This window comes from Microtus pennsylvanicus, chromosome 5 (assembly GCF_037038515.1).
Source record: "Microtus pennsylvanicus isolate mMicPen1 chromosome 5, mMicPen1.hap1, whole genome shotgun sequence".
Taxonomy (NCBI): Eukaryota; Metazoa; Chordata; class Mammalia; order Rodentia; family Cricetidae; genus Microtus; species Microtus pennsylvanicus.
Window position 1 is genome coordinate 74,488,989 of NC_134583.1, and position 22,760 is coordinate 74,511,748.

A 22,760-nucleotide genomic window follows, 5' to 3' on the forward strand; every position below is an offset into this window, starting at 1 on the left:
AGCTGCCCCCCCCCCCCCGCCCAGTGTGAAGGCACGATCACAAGGGCAGGCGGGGCAGCAGTGGAAGACAGGCTCAGGCCTGGTGTCCCTGCTGCAGGAGAACCAGGAGGCCCGGATTCTGTTCTCAACAACCTCCAGCTGGTTCTGTCTGGAAGCCAACCAAATTCTCAAATTCTCGGCTCTGCAACTCGCCAAATATTATGACAGATGTTTCCTTCTGTGAGAGGAACACCTGTACCTGGACACAGACTTTTCTAAGCACTCTGGAGGTTGCCCCATCCCTACCCCCCACAGCATTTGAGAAAGTACTGATTTCCTGAGCAATCTGCCTAAAAGGGGCAGGATGGGTCCCGTTTCTGAGAGGCAATGAGTTTCATGGATATAACTTTCTTAACCCTACAAGAATCCCCTCCATAGAAGATCATATAAAGTAAAAACATTATGCTTGCTGGGCAGTGGTAACCTTTAATCCTGGCACTCGGGAGGCAGCGGCAGGTAGATCTCTGTGAGTTTGAGGCCAGCCTGGTCTACAGGCTACAAAGCTATAGAGAACCTCCCCTCACAAAAAACAAAAAAACATTATGCTTGTCTAAAGTAAGAAACAACCCATGCTCTGGAGACAAAATAAACCTGACAAAAGAGTTCATTGTGGGGGCTTGAGAGACTGTTCGGTGGTTAAGAGCACTTAGCTGCTCTTCCAGGGGTCTGAGTTAGATTCCCAACAATCACATGATGGCTCACAACCATCTATAGTACGATCTGATACTCTCTTCTGGAATAAAGGTATACACGTAGATAGAGCACTTGTATATATAAAATAAATAAAATAAAAAAATAAAGAATTCAATGTGAAAAAGAACAGAGCCTGCCAACTCAGGGCTTCAAGCAGTGTTTGCTAGAAATTTGTTCTTGAATTCTGTGCAACATGGGGCGTGATTCTCAAAGGATGGGGACTGTTTCAGAAGCTCAGGGGAAACTGGCAGATGAGGGCCAAGGCACCCCACAGGCAGTCCTCAAAAGAATCTCCCCTCTCAAAGCACCTCATAACTGGTCAGATGTGCAAACACTTTAAGACTCTCAGAAGGCTGACCGAGGCTGCCCAAGAGACAAGATCTGGCGGTGCATTCAGCAAATGTCAAGACCATTTGAATATAAAGGTCAGTTAGCCCTTGTCCAAGTGTCCACGCAGGTCACTGCCCACCTGGTGGCATGACACATCTGGGTAGTCTCACTAGCTTGTGTTTATCATGGCTGACCCCAGCCTGGAACACCAGGGAGTCACCTGCGGTATGGTGGAGCACCAACACCAGGCATCCAAGCCTGGCGCTCCTCTCCCACCTGGGCCATGTGAAGCTCTGAGAGATACCAACTAAGCTGAGGGAAACGGGGGGGTCTCCTTGTCACCGCTGGATACCAGGATGACGCCATGGCCATGGTCTCCTAGGGCCAGCAGCTTCCCAGGGTTGCCTTCCAGCTGAGACAGAGTAAAAACAAGCCCAGGCCATGCCTACTTCTACTTTTCAATGTGGACAGACTGTGGTTGGCTTTTGTGAAAAAACCCTTCTTCTGTGTAGATTGGCGATCTAGAGTTTGTGTTGAAACGCAGCTCTCTAACTTGGGGGGGGGGGGGGGTCACTGCTCCAGTTCATTAGCTCAAATAAGACAAAATGGGACTCTTATCACGTGGAGACTATGGCTTGGCTTTCCTGTTCGAGCATTTCTTTACAATGCCAAGCATTATCTGGAACATTTGTTTGTATTGTGGAGTTTTGAGCCACATCTAGTTGACTATTGTATATTTATTTACACAGCTAAAGTAATTGCAGCTAATCACTTAATTACTGGAAATGTGCATAATTGCCTGATCTCAACATATAATTAAAATGTATAGCAACATTATGAATCCCATTTTTAAGACGTAGGTTGGGGTGGGGGGGCTCTGAAAGACAGTCTATTAAAAATGATCAGGAGAACTTGTGGACAACAGTGTTTGAGCCTGGTTCTAAGCAAAACCAAACAAGACACAAATGCATATCGCATTCAATTAAGAAAGGACAGGTCAGAGAAACCAAACAGTGTCTTCGATGTGGAACTCCAAACAAGGAAACCAAACAGAACAAGATGATCCTGCTCCTGGCCCTTGTACAGGTGGCATGGGCTCTGAGGGGCCCCTCCTGGCAAGACCGGCAGCTGGAGAAGTTCCATCAGCTGACCATACTAGCCAGGCCCTCAGCTGGGTGTGGTCACTTTGCTACTCAGGCTCCCTCAACAATCCAGAAGCATCTTAGGGATCTTAGGGATGTGAACACCACACAAGCGCCTTCTTGGGTGAAGGCTGTGCTGATGTGCTCCGCAACACCATCAGATCCAACTCAAGAGTGGGAAAGCACTGCCCGTGAAGGCAAGCTGCCCCACCTGCTGTGTGGCCTTGGTGACCAAGCAGACACAGAAAAGCCACGCTTCTTTCTTTTCCTCTGTGCTCATGGGGGGGGGGGGGGGGCGAACTTTTCCGTAAAAGCAGTTCATACCACTTCCTTGTATTTAGTTATTTATGTGTTTGTGTTCCTTATCATAACTCGGCTGGTACTGTTCTTGGAACCCGCTTTCCACATTTCCAAAGAAACACTTGAACACAATAAAGTAAAATAAATAGATTAAAAACACAACGAAATACCTACTTCGTTATATTGTTTTCCAAATAGCATCCTCAACAGCTATAGGACAAGGAATGCACCCAGGGTGTGACTCTACCCTAAGCCACTGTGAGAAGGCCTAACAAAGGTCATGGACGAAGCAGCAGTGGAGGGCCACAGTTCTCCAAACCCAAACTCTGGGTTAGATCTGCATGGTCTGTGACCCACAAATATTTGGGGAAAACCAAAGTAGCGCTGGCATGATCGAACAGGGTATTCAAATGCACCCGTTAGTACAATCCACAAATGGACCGCGTCAATTATGTCAGCAAACCAGAGAGAAGAAAGCCAGCGCCTAAATTATACATCAGAGGGAAAGCAGGTTGCAATCTAGGGATGAACAGCACATGTGATCAAAGGCAGTTCCATAATTATTCCATACAACGTACTCCAGGATTGTCTGAGAGCAGGCATCAAGAAAACCAGCCGAGAACAAATTACAGATATCAAAAAGGGTCAATTACAAAAGCACATTCAAATCTGGCTTTTAAGTTAGCCTGAAAGATTTTATTATTCCAGTTGATTTGGATGGAGTCCCAACGACTCTGGCTGCCCCCTCAACATGGAGCAGAGATGTTCTCTGGGTGTGTATGTGAGCGAGGGGGCCCACAGCCCAAGTCTGGGTATAAAGAAAGATGGAGTTTCTGGCAGAGTTACCTGGCAGAACACGCGGGTATCCCAAAGAGAGACTGGAAAGGGCCAACAGGTTTCAGTGGAGAGTTCTAAAGGAAGAATCCTCACAGGGAAGAAGCTAAGATTTTATCTGACCAGTTCCCATGGCACTGAGAGTCTTACCGAACTCCGGCAAGGGATCCCAGAACCAGGTAGGTGGGCAGCAGGTAGGTGTGTGACTGAAGGCAGTTCTCCAAAACCCAGGACACATGTGTTCATTCATTTAATAACAAAACCAAGCCACACATGGTGGCACACACTGAAAAACCCAGTACTAAAGAAGCTAAGGCAAGAGGATCTGGTACACACAGCAAAACCTGATGTTAAAAAACAGCAAGCCAACCAGTCTACCCACCCAATGTCCCTAAGGCACAGCGAGGAATTATCCACGGGGTGAAGTATTATAGGGAAGGACAGAATAGTTTGACAGGCTCTCTGGAAATCTATGCTAAACAGACAGGGGTGAGAAGGCAAAGCTCTGTGTGCTGTGTAGCAGCTATACGAGACCTGAACTCTGGGAATAGCTGAAGATAGAAGACCTGTCTTGGGAACCAGGCACAAATCACCAGCAAAATGGGCGCTACCTATCCAGACCGCTGAACGTGTGGCTAGGACATTCGGTTCACACCTGCAACAGTTGTGACTTCCTTAGACCTTGCGCAAACAGGATCACAAACTTTGAAACACAACTGCTCCTGGTTCTGCAAAACCATGCACATGCGGATGGAGATGCAACTGAACTTTCGGTTATAAAGCAGTCCCGGTGACAGACACGGGGACGCGTGAGAGTGTGGTAAACGACAGCCAGGACAGAGGACATGATTGATGGCTGGCCCAGGTTGGTTCCAGTGGGTCTCAGGAGCACCTCACTCCTGTTCTTGGTTCTCACTTGTCATCTGTAGCGGAAGAGTTCTGGGTGGCATCTTACAGGATGCTAACCTCGCCAAGTCAACTCACTGAGGCTTTCTGGCAACCAGCCTCCATGAAGCCCCTTTCTGCTAGAAGTTCAAGTCAGTTTCTACAATCAGGTGAGTTCAGACTGTGGACTGTTCTGTAAAGTCCCAAACCTTCAATTTCTGTCACAACAATGCCACCCAAGTCTATAAAAGGCCAGTATTTGAGAGTCTCTTCAGACTAAAGAGACACGACACCCAAAGGCAATGTACAACCCCACATGGCTACACACCAATGGACATGATAAAAACAAGGTAGCTACAAACAGACCCATGTGGGAGACATGACTGTGTAATCTGCGTCGGATGGTATCTTAGGGGACGATTATGCTGTTGTGGTTATGTAGGAAACTATCCTAACAGGAGACACATGCCACGGGGTGGTGACAGGAAACCACTGCCATCTACAAGCTTGTTTCAGATGCTTCTGGAAGCAATTCACACAGCAAACCAGACAGACAGACACACACACACACACACACTCACACACACACACACACACACGCTCACACACTTATACCTCATAAAAGGCAGTCAAATGTTCCGTTAGGAAATGCAGCTGAAAAAAGTATAGACATTCATGACACTAGCCTGTCAATTTTTCTGTAGTGTTGTCAGATACCAAAAGCAGAAATTTAATATTCTTAATGTTTACTTTTAAAAGTCAGTTAAATGCAGAGCTCCATGAAATAAACTGTAGCAGAAGCCAAGGGACATGGTTGGGTTGGGTAGGGGGTGGGATTCTTGCATACTCTGCACAGTGCTCAAGGGCTGTCTCAAGTAAAGTGGCTTTGATGTCCCCATCCCATGTGGCTTGAGCTACATCTATTTAAAGGACAAGCAATTCCATATGGGTGGCTGCAGGGGAAAGAGCGTGGGGGCGCGTGTGCTTGCCGGGGAGCTGGTAGGGCAGCTATTGCATGTGCGCCCTGTGACAGGCTCCATAGGGAATGCACCTACCACACCAGGCACCGAGGCTAGCCCTGCACACACTCCCAAGAACCCCTAGACAAGGTGAATCCTGAAGCACTGATTCTGGGCTGACACAGCTGCAGGCTCGGGGTTCTTTGCTACTAATTAGGAAATGACAGTGCTTAATCAATGCTTCAGAGTTTTATCCCCAGGTTTCCATTAGATTTTAATTATGTTTATTTTTCCTTTCATGAATAAAACACTTCCAGACATTTTCAAAGATACTGAGGACTTGAAAACATCAAGAGGGGCAAGAGTGGGCTCCTTGGAACTATCTTGGAATTCATTGTTGTAAATATCTTAATAGAAAACAGATAAAGTCTAGAAACTTCAGGAAGTTAAAAAAGCTGGTCCTGATATGTGGTGTCTTTCATATGCAAAATAGCCCTAGGTATATGGAAGCAAGGCACCTCGCAGCCTACAGCCCTCCCTTACTGTCTGCCCAACCCCCACACAAGACAGACCCTATGGAAAGGCAAAAGGACTTGCCAAGGATGTGGTGTGGCCAGTGCCTGAAAAGGTCAGGCAGGAAGGGAATCTCGAGTGCTGGTCAGGCCAAGCTATCTCAAATGAGTAGGACGGAGAGGATCTGCGTGAGGGGCTGCGTGTCTTTCATGAAAACCCGCCAGCCACGCTGGCTCTTACCTTCACAAATTCTGTCCAATCGCTGTCGCTTGACTCTGTGCTTATCCACAAGGGCCATTCTTTATCGAACTTTGCAACTCTCTGATTCAAAAGGCAAAGCAGTCCGCTAAGAACTTAGGGGAACTCGCAGGAGTCTGCGTGCATTGCGCCACTATGAACCCTGAAACAAGGAGAAAAGAATCCTTAACTCTCTGGAGACCTCCAGGACACAAGGTCATTCATGACTTCCTGCCACTCTCTAAGAGGGGACCTGCTGGCTCTCCTCCCGGAACACGGGAGGGGGCTGCTTCACGAGCCTACACAAACTCCTGCTTTCTACCTTGGGTCCGTCAGAAAGCGAGCAGGCAGAGAGGGCCTTTGCCACACGCGTTGCTGAAAACAGCAAATGGCAGTGCACGGGCTTCTCAGCTATGGACACCAATTACAAAACAACCTCAGTTGTTATTTCAACTCCAAGGCCAGAGACCAAGAGAAAGCTGGCTGGATGAGCCACAGAAGCGCTACTCCACCACGGAAACAGCCTCACAGACAGCTCTGGACACTGGGCTGCGGGCACTACAATGGCATGGGGTGCCCGTGCACCATTGCGACTGCCATCCCAGGCGCGCCCTCTGGCCTCCACTAGGCAGTTTTCAAGAGTGCTTCCTTTCCATGATGGACTCGCAGGGGCCAGACACCAAAACCACAATGTAGTGCACAGCACGACAACACAACACAACACAAGCTCCCTGCTACACTGTGTAAAATTGAGCTTTGCCCATGCCATCTTCTAGAACCTTCCTTTAACTCAGAGGGGGCTGCAGATGGCTGACTTTGCATTTACTCTCACATTCCTGGACTGGTTGAACCTTTCTGGGCATTCCCTGATGACTCGGGATCCAGGAGAGAAGGGCCTGAACTGCATTTGCCCTGATCCAAAGGTCCCTCTTTTTAAGTTCATAAATTTCAAGTCAGGCACTACAGAGTCTCTCCTTCAGAGGTCGGTCAGTCACTGTGAGAATAGAAGGGACCCATTTACTGTTCTCCCACTCTTCACTGCAAAACTTCAAAACCAGCGTTGCTTTAAATCGAACAATAAAACGAGAGAGAGGGGGGGGGGGGAGAGAGAGAACGCTATCAGGTGAATTATGCAGAGAAAGGAGGACAGAAAAGGAAAGGAAAGGCTCAAGGGTTAAAAGTGAGCTCTCTGGTGCTATGCAGGCATCGATTATGCTGAATGCTAAGAGTTACTTCATCAAAGGTCCAGGGCTGGTCTGACTAGTGAAAAGGTAGGCAAGATCTTGGTAATTAATGGCTAATTTCCCAGCAATGTGGCTGGTAAGGCAGCCTAAAGATTTATAGCAATAATTACGTGAGTTTGAGGGAGAGGGGGAAATAGGAAAAAGCAGTTTCTAACTATATAAATAATGGCCACAGTATCCAAGAGACATCCGACCCAAGCTGCCTGGAACGAGCCGGTCCCCACATGGACAGCTTATAGAACTCTTGGTGTCATTGTTGCTGGGCTCGTTCATAAAGGTAGCCATGTGTGTGTAAGCCCCGAATTCAGGGAAAAGAGAGATGGCACAGAAGGACCAGGACCTATGAACGCCAGCCACAAATGCATATAGGAAACGTGACCCAAGCCCACGCTCACATCAGAGAGCCTGGGCTCGTCCTTCTACTTTACTGAGGCTGAGGCTCTGATGTCCACAATACAGTGTGGCAGCTCCTGGGAAAAACACAAGCCTCATTATCTACCTCACCCAAAGGCCGAGTTAATATTAGTGAAGTGATATGAAGATGAACAAACGCCAGTGCTCTCATCGGCCACAAGATGGGCTGTGCACCCTCCTCCTCCAGTGAGGCATAATCATTCTTTTTGCTTTCCTTTGAATTTTAATTTGTATAATTAGATGGCTTCTTGAAAAATTGATAAGCTGAATCTTATTCGTGCAATCAGAGATCAGCCAACAGATTACACAAACGTCTGTATCTTCTACTGGGACTGGTTCCCGTGCCTGGCTTTTCTGGGGCTCTTCTGAGGTCCAGTGCAGACCGACTGAGTGGGGGTACCCACCCACCCCATCAGCAGAGAAGAGACTTGTGGGTCAGCTAGTTAAAGTGTTGCCCAGACTGGGGGTGGTGACAACAGACAGCTACCACCCCCTCCCACAACACTGCCTTTAAAAAAAAAGTATGAAATAGACATTTTTCCTCCTTTCCCTTCTAAGAAGCAAGCTATTTATGAAGACTAACATAGCTACTGTGCAAACATTAGACACAAAACATGCCCCATAATGGAGCTAGGCACAGTGGCCTCGGGCTTGTATCATACCAGTAATGCCCATACTGCACCAGCTATACTGGCTCTGGGCTCCCAGGCATCCATCACAGATAGCCCTCTTGGGTTTGCTATGAAAACCAAGCTTGTCCTTTATTTTATGTCAGTCCTCATTCCGAAGTCATAATAATCTTCCAGCCAGAGGAATTTGTCACAGTCATCTACTGATATCATCGGTCAAGATGTTCAAGAATACCAAAGTACACATAAGGAATAAAAAGAAGCGGAAATGCTGTGGGTCTATTATTTCTTTGCTGAAATCACAACTTGAATCACAGCAGGAGGAAAGCCGGAGGCGGACTGGGGTTCTAGAACGCTACAGAGCGACCTGGCGAGGGCAGTCCTGGAGACTTGGGCTCCTTGCCTGGGCAGCAGAAAGGGCATTCCTTGTATGCCACCAAGTCTAAGACAGACAGGGGAATCTAAGGACTTACCTCACCAGCCCTGGGCTTGCTCTTGACAGTTTTTACAAAGTTCCAATAGTACACCTGGCCTAAGTCAGAGAGCAAATGCCAGTGAAGTTCAAAGTCAAGCTGGGCAGTGGTAGTGCAAACCTTTAATCCCAGCACTCAGAAGGCAGAGGCAGATGGACCTCTGTGAGTTCAAGGCCAGCCTGGTCTGCAGAGTTAATTCCTGGATAGCTAATGTTGTTGTACATAGAAACCCTGTCCCACGCGCAGTGTGCGTGTGTATGTGTGTGTGTGTGTGTTTCATGGAGGAGGCGGCAGCATGAAGCAATACCTCACAGGAGGGAACCAAAGGAACACCAGCCAAATCCCAACCCAGAGATAAAAGTAACCTCCAAGTTCTATTTGATCAAAGTGAAATTTAACGTATAGTAGTCTTCCCAAACTAAGGTGTTTCCTACAGCTTCAGTTACCCTTGATCTATAGAGCCCTAAAAATTTACTAAACTCAAAATCACTACATTTCAAATTATACATGATACTACTGAGCAGCAAGATAAATCCTATGCCAACCTGCAGCATCTGGCTAGGGCTGAAACCATCCTGTTGTCAAGTGTATCCATATTGTGTATGCCGTGTGCCATCTGACCATTAGTTACTCAGCAACTAGTTTTTTGTTGTTTTCTTAAGAGATTATTTATTGTGTGCACAGTGCTCTGTCTGCATGTATGCCGGCAGGCCAGAAGAGGGCACCAAATCTCATTACAGATGGTTGTGAGTCACCATGTGGTTGCTGGGAATTGAACTCAGGATCTCTGGAAGAACAGCCAGTGCTCTTAACCTCTGAGCCATCATCTCTCCAGACCTCAGTAACTAGTTTTTGATATCCAGTTGATTACAGTGCTAAAATCCATGTGTTTCAGTAACAATTTTGCTTAATGGCCAAAGAGCAAGAATCACAAAGCTGGCAATTTGGTTATACCAAAGAAAAGACAAAAATGCCTTCTTCTGGCAGAAGGTGAATGTTGGTGCTTAGCACAGGCGCGTATGTGTAAGAGGAAAAACACATTTTCTATAATAAGATCTGGTACTCTCTACTCATCAGGCATCTGCTGGCTCAGAGATACACAGCACTGGAAGAAGTGAGTGATAACCAAAGTAAGCCAAAGAGACGTTTAGATAAGAAAGCTTGCATGGGACACCGTTTCATGGTGGTGTCAAAGAGATTCAAGAAAAGGACAAAAAATGAAAGACCAACACATTTTAAAACTATCTACTCTGAAACTAAACTATAAAAAGAAAACCATCCAGGATTAATGGCAAAAGAAACCACTTGTTCTTCAAAGTCTTGGTTTGGGCAGGTAAGCATTTTTCACCAATTGCCACCAATGGCTACCTCTTGGCCAAACCAAGCCATCAGGCAGTTGTACCACAAGAATTCCAGGGACTCTGTGTCTTCATTCTACTTCATACTCTACAGAGACCGGATGGAGCAAGCTGGCTGCAGAGCAAATGTGCATCTTCAACATTGTCTCTCAGAGCTTCTGGAACCCACTTAACACCACAGACGGCATCCCTCCTTTATGGGAATCTACTCACATAACAGTTTAAAGGATTAGTATCACTGCAGTTAAGTGGACACACCTCCTTGTTAATCACAAACCAGGTACAGACTTAAAAGCTCAGTGCTGAGGAGATCTGACGCAGGTAGAATAAGGGTCCACACACCCAGAAAACAGCATGGGGCGTTTGTTCATGCACCTTCAACAGCTGGGACCCTTCTTTACCAGACCTTCTTGCACACATAATCCAGGTGAGGCACAACAAGGACCTTGGAAAGAAGGAAAAGAAGGACCCTGCTGTTACGAGGCATGGGTGCAGGCTTAGGGCCTCTCAATGCCGAACAAGAACATCTGCAATGCTCGTTTTATCCAGAAAAAGGATAAGCTAACTCTGCCCCTTGTTTTATCCAGCAAAGCCATTCCATAGGCTTCATTCAGAAGCCAAGCACAACCAAAGACGGCTAACAAAAATTACTCAGTTTGCTAAGAAATTACAAATCAATTTCTAAAATGATTCCCAGGGACAGAATGTTTACGTGCTTCCTAAATCCTTTCATGTTGGAAATAGTTCCTCACTAGGTACCATTTTCTGAGCCTTCTGAGTGCCCCTATCCTGGAGTGACTGCCAATGGTGAGAGAGGATTGTCACTCCCCAAGCACAGAATAGATTCATTCTGCAAATGTCCCCCCTTCCTTTCTCTTTCTGGTGTAGGTGAGGGGTGAGAAGAGAAAGCCTCCCTTTCCCAGGGCCGTCCATTGAGGCCCTGGAGGTAACTAACCTACGAGGGCCCTTCATGAGACACACACAGTTCACACGGAGTCCCAGGGACAGGCCAGTACAGTAAGAACAGAGCAGTTTCCTTTTCTCCAGACAGCCCAATGTTGGGTGACCGGGTCCATCGCTAGTCATATAATCCCAACAGGTCAGAGACCCATCTCCACCCTGCAAAGCAAAAGTGCCTGCAATGCACACACAGGCAGCTGTGGTTCAGCCACAGCCTCTTTCCAATCTGAGCAGTTCCAGCATGTACAAGAGTTGGGGGTTTAGGAAGGTAACTCGTTACTTTTATTGCCTTTTACTTACCTGTTCTCTGGCTGACTGTGACAGTTACATACCGGAAAAATAAAGACAAAAATCTCATACCATGTGGTCATATGGACTCCATAAGACTAATTCAGGTGTAAAAATGAAATATACTGTCAATAATTTAGTGGCCAGATTCTGCCACTGTCAGAGTTTCACAGAATCTGGAGGGCACTCAGCGACACAAGGCTGGCCTCTATTAACTTTTATGTGACCCTAGGTTTGAGCTGCAGCAAAAGCTAGGAGAACAGAAGTTACATATAGTTTTTCACTGTGCCATGGAAAATCCACCAGGCCAAAGGCTTCCCCAGTCCAGGGAGAGGTGCTTTAACTTTAAAACCATGGTTTCCCTAGGGAAGTAGCACGATCCCGCTTTGTGCTGGGGTTCTTGGTCCGTACATATACATTTCCCAGTGTTAAATGCAAACAAGCCTCGAGACTTCTGAATATTTCTCTTCCTAAAAGTGATGCCCGAGGCACAAGGATTTAGGCAGAGAGAATTTTTAATGTTCCTAATTGGTTGTTTTTATTTCGGTCATGTTGGGAATCTACTGTGGGTCTTCACATTCTACAGAAGCTCTCTAGAATTTTCACACATTTAATTTAAAAGCCCTTGTCCTCCAAATATGCCTTGAAAATAAATATTTTAGTTAATAATAGAGACAGGACAGAGAGGATAAAAAGCAAACAAGCCAATGTCCACTCAAATTAAGAGGCATAGAAACGATGACTTGTGCTCCAGCGGCTTGGTCCGAGGAGTCTCTAGTGGGTCCCTCACCCGGGTGTGGGATACATGCTCCGTAGCTAAGGAGCCTGGCTAAGCAATGTAATGGGATCAGCAAGCTCACATTCTATGGGACAGAATAGCTCGTCTCGGGTGACATGTTTAAAGCAAGACACGGTGCAGAATGTTTTCATTTAAACAAGTAGAGGATGCAGAATGTCAGCAGAGGGGTCACCACACAGCTGCTGGAAGGAGATGGTGGGTCAGAACCCCAAAGATCACTGAGGGCAGAGTCCACAGCCCATGACAAAAATGCACACATACAATGAATGTATCTCCCAGGTCCAGCGCTGTGTACACACAGGGGAGATGGCCAACAGCAGCCTGGACCCAGGAGGTGGATGACAGTGAGACCCAGCAGCCCACATATGTAGCTTTGAGAAAAGCATGGAGATTACAGGCTACACACGAGGCTACTTACTAAATTACAACAAACTAGATAACAAAGTTATATATTAAAATATACTGTGAACACAAATCATTATAATCAAATAAACAAATACTTAGGCTTATTCTTAAATGTTGGACCATTTGTCTATGGAAATATTATTAGTTCTAATGTAACTTTGATTTGGCTCAACTGAATACTTATGAATTATATCTGTATTTAAATATATATGAAAAAAAGGAAAAAATATATATGAAAGGCAATTTTATAAGGTTACAAATTACAACGGTAAAAAAAAAATCTTTAAAAAATACTGCTCAACTTGGTAGTACATTGTCCCTTAAGGACCCCAGGGGCTTACTTCTTGATTTGTAAAGGCCAAAATACATGTACTAATACTTGCATCTTACTGTCTACACCTGCTTAACACAAAAGCAATGGAAAAGAAGACATGTTCCCACCCCCACTCCTGCCCTGTGTGCTGGGAGCAAGAACAGCCTAGAGGAAGCATAGTGCCCAGCAATGTAGCTCTTCAGCCAGCAGAGGGCACTGCTCACCCTGCCTGGCCACCCCAGGCTGCAAAGACGGGGTAGCTTTGCCTGGGTCTCATGTAGACTCCACTAAGAACCAGGAGAAAAATACTGTCGGCTACCCTTGAACTCCATGTCTTGGGAAGCAAGAGAAACTGAAGGTACCTGGCCTCCGTCCTACCCATAAATGGACGCTGAAGGGTGGCAATGTGACTAGAAAAGAAGAGAATGCTGTGCCAAGCCCTCCTCACCTGCCTGGAGCCAAGATTCCTCTTTCACAGCTCATGCTGACAAAAGGTGGTCAATCACAAGGAACAATGAATGAGGTTCCGGACCCGGCGTGTGGAGTTTTGACCAAGAGGAGCATGAGCTGCCCTCAGGGGTGATTTTTCATTATGCTTGCAATTCTCATCCAAAGATGTGTGACCCACAGTGATGGTTGAGGGGACCGTGACAGTGGCAGGATCTATATAAGACAGGATAGTGGAGGTGTGAGGCTGTGCAGTTCTGCTAAAGCCCAATAAGAGTTTTCAGACTGAAACTTGGGATTGGAGGAGGACGTGCACAAGTGAGCAACTGTTTCTTCACCCTAAGGTCCCTTTCCTGTAAGACTTCAGAGTCGATCCCCAGCCCCACCCCCCAGTAGATGCTAAGCAGGGAAAGGAACTTCCCATTTTAAAATGATATTTTATTAGTTTATTTTGGGGAGGAGCATATACCACTAGTATATGTGGAAAGTCAAAGAACAACTTCTGGGAGTTGGGTTCTCTTGTTCCAACTATTTGGGTCCTGGGTTAAAAACTCCCTATGTCAACTCTGGGGGTAAGTACCTTTAGATACGGGATGTGGGATGCCCTCTGTGTATGCGTTGCTTTTATTTGTTAATGAATAAAGCTGTTTTGGCCAGTGGTTTAGCAGAATAAAGCCAGGTGGGAAATCCGAACAAAGATATAGAGAAAGTAGGCGGAGTCAGGGAGACACCATGTAGCAGCCAGAACTTTACTGGTGGGCCACAGCCTTGTGGTGATACACGAATGAACAGAAATGAGTTAATTTAAGATGTAAGAGCTAGCTAGGAATATGACTGAGTCATTGGCCAAACAGTGTTGTAATTAATATAGCCTCTGTGTAATTATTTGGATCTGGGCAGCCGGGAAACGAACGAACAGTCTCCGGTTACCTCACTAGCCTAGATTTCCCATCTTACATGTATGAAGCTAGCAGAGCTTCCACCTGCCAGCCTAACTCACCAGCTTTTCCGGTCGGGAGCCCCCAGTGATGAAGGAAAGGGGTTGTTTAACCTAGTGATGTTACAGGAGGGACAGCATGTCTCAACCAACCCTGTATTCTCCATAGGACAACTACCTTCTCTGACCATTACCTCAAACACGGTTGCTGTGACAACGAGATGCCACTCAGACGACACAACTAAAATGCTTTAAAATGTGGGCAATGCCAAAGGGTCCCAAGGAGCCCCGATTTCACCCCACAGCAACCTCCAAAGGAAGAACTCCCATCTCCTCTGCCACGGCTCTCACATCAAAAGAGTTGCTGGTGACAAGAACCAACTGAGCCAGGTGTGGTGGCACACACCTTTAATCCAGGCAATGGAGGCAAGGGTAGGTGGATCTCTAAATTCAAGGCCAACCTGGCCTACAAAGTGAGTTCCCAGACAACCAGGGCTGTGTGGAGAAACCCTGACACAGAGAAACAAAGGACCAAGTGGCATGATTCCAACCATCAAGGAACAGTCTTCAAGGTCCAGAGTAGCTGGGGTGACAGTTCTGTGACAGTAGGGTCTTCAGGAGGGCAACGGCGCTCAGTGAACCTATTAAAGGCTTTTTCTCTATTCTCTCCCTTATCCCAAAGGGACAAAAAGGGAAAACCTTCATCTTTGCTCCCCAGCGCAGTCTGCCCAGTAGCTAGTGTCACTCCATGAAAGATACCTACAGTGACCTTCCCAAGTTTCATCCAGGGTAGGGTCCACAGCTGTGTGTGATTCCTAGAGTCCAATGGCTGCCTGAAATCCCAAGTCTCTGCTTCAGAGGACAGGAAGGAGCAAAGAAATGGCCATTGTTAGAACTGGGCTACAGGGCTGACATCCCAGGTGACCTGTAGGCAAGCATCTCAGAAGGTGGTACCCAGTGAGAGGATGGAAGGAAAGAGAGCACTCTTCTTTCATCCCTACCACCAGGCTCTGGAGTCAGCCTGGGGACGGGATCCGGTGGGGAACTCTGAAGGAGGAACAATCAAAGTGGAAGTAGACGCACAGTATTAGTTTGGGGCAACAGGGCACTGGTCAGAGGCTGCATCATGCCAGCAGAGGATCTGCTTCCTCTTAGGGGACCTTGCTGAGGCTCCAGGGACAAGAACTCATTTATTAATCCAGCTCTTGTTACACATTCTGCCAGACCAGAAGCCCATACACACAAAGACATAGGGAAGACAAAACCTGTATCTTAGCTTGATGACCAAATCTTCCCCTGCCTGATGCAGACTCCAAATTTCCTATAAGTTCCAAAGAAACAAAACAAACAAACCAACAGAAAGTAAGCGAGATCCTAGGCTGGAAAAATGGCTCAGAGGTTAAGAGCACTGGCTGTTTAAGAGAACCAGGGTTCCTAGCACTTGTATGGTGACTTAGCATTTGTGACTCCAATTCCATAGTACCCAACGCGCTCTTCTGGGGCTTCCGCAGGCACCAGACATGCATGCATGCATGCATACATACACACAGCATACACATATACATCTACACGCATATGAAATAATAATAAGTTTTTTTAAAAAAAATATAGAGATTCAAATTACTGAACCACCATAAGAGATCTGTATCATGGGATGGTGAATTTGCACAATGAAGCCCCGCATTTCAAATAATTTTACAAACCAAACTCTTTTAAAGAAAACTGAGACTCCTGATCCCAAGCCTGGCACTCGCATGCTTTTGCAGTCTCTGCTCATAAGAATCAGATCGGCAAATTGCTTCAGACATCAGATGAAAGACAACTGTGGCTTCAAGCATGGCCAGGCTCTTGTTGGCACTCTTGGAAGGTCACCAGCAATCAACCGTCGGCGAGGAACCATGGTCAGTAAATATCCAGACTGCAGTAGCATGGAGGAGAACACCCAAGCCACAGGTACCCAGTTAAGCTGGGCAGATTCTGACCCCCAGAAATGAAGATGACAGCGGTGTGTGGTTTAAATCTCCACATTCTGAGGTAATTTGTCACACCACCATAGATTAAGTAGCAGAGCCCTTTATGCAGCCCATCAGATTTACTATGGTCACTGACGGAGTGCAGTTCAACCAGAGAGACAAAGTCACGGATCCATTTGTAACGCCTGACACCAAGCTCCAAGCACCCACAGGCTGGAGAACACTGACCTACCAAAGGCTGTAAATCCCAGCTGCCTGTGCTGACACTGGGTCTGTGATACATTCACTCCATGAACTCCTGGGGTGAACTCCATCAGCGATACCCAGCGGCCCCAAGAGTGCAACGTCTGCTGCTATTTTCACTTACCACGGACACTTAGAATAAGTTCTGGGGCTACCCTCCACATGTACTAGGGCAAGCTGGGGTCTCCACACTGACTCATGCACACCCATAAATCTGGAGGACAGTAGAAAGATCTAGCAGAGCCTGGGCCCCACATTGAGAACGTATCTCGCTGGGTAAACAGACTCTCCGACTCCCTTGAACTACAGCTATTAGCAAGTGTCAACTCCCAGAGTCAGAGCAGACACAGGGTAACATTCAAGGTAGCCTGCAAGCGTGCTGTCGTAAACATGACCGTTCTTGGGATGGGAAACCATAGGTGTGAGGTCAGATGTGATGAAAAGCCCTGCCCGAAACCCAGGATGAACAAAGAAGCAGGAAGGGTACTTTTGTGGTCATGTGCACAAGAGTTCCCTGTGCCAAGTAACAATCGTGGGCTTCACCATCGCAGGTGAGTTCTTTCCTGACTTTTTAGAGGTGTGGCAGTCCCGAATCCTTGTCCCTCTTACAAGTTACTAAATCGAACAGCTGGCTATCTTCAAATGGCCTGATTACCCAGTCTGCGCTTTCCCCTGACCCCACCTCTCCCAGGACAGCTCTGCAGATGCTTACTGGTGCAAAAGCCTGGAAGCAATCGACAGAGTGAGATCCAACCCCAGGGAACAGCTACTTCCCATGGAGCCCCACCCTATGGCTTAGAACCACTCCGAGACCACACTCTCTAGAACCTGCTGGACTGGTTTGAAAAGGCTTGAGACAGAAAAGACAAAGAAGGCCAGGGGTACACAGACCTGACATGGGCAAGAGCTTTCTCTGAGGGATAGGACTGTGGGAAATGGGGGAGCTCCCAGTGGTTGGACTGCTTTATACAAGCAAACATTATTTGCACATGTGCAGAGACAGTCTGAATGGTTCTGGGTTACACACGCGCAGTAGTAGGCCACAGGCACTGTGCTGACAATCCTCAACATCTGAGGCACGTACAGCACACAGAAGACCACCCAACACAACGATGGTCTGGGTCATCACCTCGCTAGCTAAGTTCCCCTCCAAAATTTCAGGTGCCCGACTCCCTACCCCAGAGATCCTAAGACTAGGCTACTGACTTTAAGTTGGAGAGATTTACTTAATGAGTCTCGTGGCTCATTTTACAGGAAGGCTGAAAACCAACTCTGTCTGTCTTCTAAGTTTTGACACCTGGCTAGACAGGTGTGAGCCAAACCAACTCCTGTGGGCTCAGGAACTCTAAGCTAAGTTCCTAAGGAACCACATGACCTAGCCACGAGGGCCCCAAATCCCGGGTCACACCCCCCACACGTTGAGTTCAGGGAGGTTTTTCTCCTGGCCCTTATTACATTCTGTGTTTGCCACTCTGTAGCTTACCCCATTGTGGGAAATACCAGTAACCCTCTATTCAGCTTAGGGAGTAGCATGCTACGGGACACGGCCCAGACGAAACCCAGTGGGGTTAAGAAGCAAAGCGGCTAACTCAGAAGGCAAGGCAATCAGAGGGAACTCAGGAAAGGTTAAATGGGTTTTAAGAACAAAATGGATGAAAATGGCTTCAATACAATTTGATGAGGTCAGCGAGTATGGAGGCCTAATGACAGTTGTTAAGGAAAAACATCTGGCAGTGTCAAAAGGTTGGCAGGAAGTGAGTGGGGTTTACATGGCTCTGATTGGCTGGACTGATACTCCTGGAAAGAGACACACATGGCTTAACTTAGCCCTAGAGGGCCAACAAAACCCCTTTCAATTGTCCTCTGACCAGCTCCGCCTCTGGGGTCCCCTGTCTGGGACCCTGGCAGGCAACAGTCTTTGTTCACCCAAAGACAACCACTGGGACCTACAAACGCTCCCAGGCTTTGGGGTGTGGCAACTGGAAGGTGTGCCCTCCCTGTTGGGCCCGGGATCTCCAGCTTCATTTTGTCCTAGAACACGGTTGGGTCACCCCACTAGCACATGTTTCAATAAATCCATCCCCACGAAAACCAAAACAAGAGGTTCCTTTGGAATAACAGGAAGTCCTGGTACACCGCATGGCTTAAAATAGGGCTCACTGCATCTGCTGACAAAGCCGTAGTCTCAGAGCCAGCTCACCTCTCAGTGTTCTTGCAGGAACCCAGGCTAACCCGCCCCCAGGGCTCAGGGGGCCTGGTCTTTGTTATAATCAACCCCTGGCCCTTTTTGTTTCCTGTTCACAAGCCCCAAAACAGTCTCAAGGGAAGTCAGGCCAGCCCCACAGCAGGGATCAGGCCTGGCACTTTCCATAAACGTGATTCCTTTTACGGGCCTTCTGTTATCAGTGACTGACTGTTTTCTCTGGGGTCTTGAGGTTTTTACATAAGCATGGCTGAGAAAGACATGGGTCTCAGCTGGGCAGTGGGGCTGCACACCTTTAATCTCAGCATTTGGGAGGCAGAGGCAGGTGGATCTCTGAGTTAAGAGGACAGCCTGATCTATATAGTGAATTCCGGGACAGTCAAGACTATAGACAGAAACCCTGTCTCAGGGAGAAAAATAAATAAATAAAAAGACACAGGTCTTTGTGGACAAACTAGCATACAGTGGGCAAAGCTGGGTATATCTGAAAGGCTATGCAGGAAGGAGGAGGGAATGGCCTCTACTCTCCCCAAGGGTTCTCGCTTTAAGGGAAGCAAGCACTAAGAAACACCCAATGAAATACAGGAGATGCTTCCCCTGATGGTCTGAATACTTCACATACAATGACTGGTCCCTTGCAAGATGCTCCTGTGCAGTACTTTGTATGCGCTCCTGCCTGCGGCCCAACTGTCTAGTGCTCTCAAGGGGTCTTTCGTATTTTCTGGAGGAGGGGCGGGGAGGAACAGGATCTCAGGTAGGCTAGGCGGCCCCCAAATTTAATCTGTTACCAAGCAAGACCTAACCTTGAACTGACCCTCTTGAGTCCTGTAATTGCAGGCATGCAATTTATGCAGTACTGGGTGCATGTAGGGCACCCTGCCAACTGAGCTACAATGCTAACCCTGCTGTCTTTTTTAAAGGACGGTGCTTCCTTTTCAACAATGTGACACCAAGACACAACATATACAGAGGATGGAGGATAGATGGTGTATGGATAGATGGAAGGGAGATGGATAGGAGGAGGATGAGAGAATGCATGTAAAAGGCCAGACGCTGTCAGAAACTGACAGACACTAGTGGGTTCTGCTGGCGTATGCAGGAGGACAACTGCAGAAGCTACACAACGGGTAACATTTAACGTCAGGCAAGAGGAAAACGGTTTCTAGCAGTGTAGAGAGGGAGAGCACAGGCTGTAGGATGTTAAGTCACAGCATTCAGAGGAAACTCGGACCTAAGAAGTGCCAGGATTTATTCTGATTCACCATCTACCCCTCTGGACACATAGGAAGAAGCTGGGCCAGATGCCATCACATCCTTCTCTAGTGGGCAGTCCACAAACTCAGCTTCACATTCAGCCTTGACCTTGGGAACAAACTCGTGGGGAGTTGGAGCACTGGAGCAGTGGCTCACAGGCGCCTTCGCCAGTTTCTTTGCCTCACTGAGCTTGCTGAGGGGACAGGAAAGAGTTGGTGTGTATTTGAGAGCTTGTGCAGGATTTGGCTTTGCTGATGTGTTGGACACCAAGACAAGAAGGAAGACAGACTCACCTTCAGGACTTTACTTCACAATTCGGTGATGAGGTCAGGCAAGGCCCACTGCCCCGTCCTGGGATCACCTCACCCAGGGGAGCCAAGACTCCAGGCCTCTTCTTTGGAACTGAACTTGTAGGATGGGTGGGTGGAACCTGCCACCCGCGTCATTCTGAGTGAACCATAGAGACTGTGAACACATGTGGCTGTGCCGCGGATCCACGCAAGCATTCCCCACAGTGTTAATTTAAGGCACAAGGCGCTATATTTACCCTCCACAGAAACACTGCCAAGGAAATCCACACAGGAAAACAAAGGCTGCGCCTCTCGCGCTACTCCACTTCACACTTCCACCGAACAACCAACTCATCACGCCACGCTCCCCGGTCCTTTGTCTCAGGAAAGACTCTCACCAACAACTCACTAGGCACTGAAATCTAAGACAAGACAAGGTCAATGGGTGTTTTCAATGAAAACACCAATTCTCGCCCTGTTTGCCGTGATAACTCCTCCACCCTATGCCTAGTGTCTCTAACAATCGTGGTCCTAGAGGAAATGCCTGTGCTGAGGCTTCAGGGGGGGGGGGGGGGCGGCATTCCAGAGCCTCCACTTTACCTCTGCCTACCGGAGACTTCCCTGGAGAGATGCTAGATTACCACGTGACCAGGAGGAGACAGCAAGAAATGGCCGAAGAGTGGCACATTAGTTTTATGGAGTCACAAAAACCAAACAAACCCACTTTCCCACGGGGGATAGGAAACCTGCTCAAGCAAAGGGAAGGGAAGAAGGGCATCAAGTGTGACATCTGTGCATGATTTATGCTGTTCTGGAATCTTCTAGCTGGCTCAGGAGGTATGCCTGAGGGCACCTCACAGCCAGCCCCTATTAGACCCTGGCCTTGCAGTGCTGGCCTCTTACTGGATTCCTGCAGAGGCAAACAACCCTGGTATGGATCATTTTATTTGTGCTCAAAACATCCTTCCTGGAGCTGACCCAACTAGCAGAGCTAGCACACTGTTCTCAGAGAAGGTCTTGGCTGTGTCTGAGAATGTCTTGAGGAATCTCAACTGTTCACTATAGCAAACATTTTTTTTCTCTGCTGTAAAAAAAAGAAAAGAAAAGAAAAAAGAAAGGGGCTTCTTTGGTGGCTCGGGGTGGAACTGCCCCCTCTGCTGGAGCAGCTGGCAACAAGGGCAGGCTCAGGGCACTCCCTGGGAGCAGAGTGAGTGACTTTTTTCCCACCCCAGCTCATTCAGTAACCAGGCTACTCTCAACCCTAACAGCCTGAGGGCAACAGGTGTGGCAGTCGGAACATTCCAGAGCCCAGAGAGTCCTGAGCCCCTCAAACGTACTCATTAGTTCCTAGAAACTCAAGAGTAGGTCTTGCTATCCTTTCCACAACGGTAGAACTTGTTCAGTAGCCTAGGGGTGGGAGTGGAGATAGAAACTCCCAAACCTAGGAGATCTGGCTGTGTCTAGGCTCCAGCCTTACAGGACCTAGACTCCCAGGCATTTCACTTCATTTATTTTAAATATGAAGACAAAGGGCTTTACACCACGAGGGAGGCAAGAGCAAGGGAGCCTGCAACGGGACTCACAGGGAAGCGGTACAAAGGGGCTAGCTGAAGCCTGCATTCTGTACCCTGAGTTCTAAAGAACCTGAACTTGGGGGTAGAGGTCGCAGACACTCAAGACTCATGGTGTGTATTTATTTAACCAAAGGTGGCCGTCCTTGTCTTCTAATAATTTACAATGTGAAACAGCTATAGTGAGGCGGGTCAAGATCTGCAGGGAAGGGAGAGTTTGTTACATGGAGGAGGCCCTTGGTATGTTCAAATGCTTCCACAAACAAAACTGTCCATCTATGGGCTAGGGAGAGGGATCTGTTGGTGAAGCACCTCCCTTGCAAGCCAGGAGGACCAATACTTTAATTCTCAGAAGAGCCAGGTGTGGCTTGCATGCCCTTGCAATCCCAGGGTAACCTGTGGATTCCAAGGTCAGCTAGCGGACCAGTATAGCCTGTTTGGTAAGTTTCAGACCAATAAGAAACTATCTCAGGGGTGCGGGTAGGAGGTGGGGTGCCTAGGGGTGGTGCTTGAGGAACAGAACCTGAGAGGGTAAGTTATCCTCTTGGCTCAAAACATATTCATGAACAAACATGAATGAACACACACACACACACACACCTGCCCCCCCCAAAAAAATAAAACCACTCATCTGTGAAACGGGGAGAGTGTCTCTGTATAATGGCTGGGCAGACCCTGGGGGCAGGCACAGCTCTCCCTGTACAGTGAAGCTTCTAGCAAAGCGACCTAAGCGCTCTGGTGGGAGATGCCCATGATGCCAGGCAAGAGCTCACTGAGTACCCACAATCCTGCTGGGCCCCTGGAAAGCTGGCTGAGCTCAGATGCCTTTCTGGACCAGGCCTCTGCAGAGTATGCGCAGTGACCCCAGTAATGACCTGGGGAGCAGTGCTCAGCACGGGAACGCCTGTCCCGACAGACCTAGGCTGCCATGGACCACTATGCTGCGCAATTACCACTATAGCTCCCAAAAGCCCCACGAGCTAACAGCCACACTGTCCTTTATACAAAGCTTGGTGGAAAGAGAAAT

General features: G+C 47.7%; 1 protein-coding gene across 5 annotated transcripts in view; it reads right to left on the bottom strand.

Annotated features, from left to right (window-relative positions):
• The window catches only part of Ctbp2 (C-terminal binding protein 2), a 131,568-nt gene that overhangs the window by 29,056 nt on the left and 79,752 nt on the right, over nucleotides 1-22,760 (bottom strand). For 4 of the 5 annotated variants that reach the window (XM_075972554.1, XM_075972553.1, XM_075972555.1 and 1 more), the window contains one exon: nucleotides 5,936-6,095. The exons of the other annotated variant lie outside the window; for it this stretch is intronic. In XM_075972554.1, coding sequence (XP_075828669.1) covers nucleotides 5,936-5,993 — 58 coding nt within the window. In that variant the 5' untranslated portion in view covers nucleotides 5,994-6,095. The remainder of the gene's footprint in view (nucleotides 1-5,935; nucleotides 6,096-22,760) is intronic. 5 annotated transcript variants of the gene reach the window in all.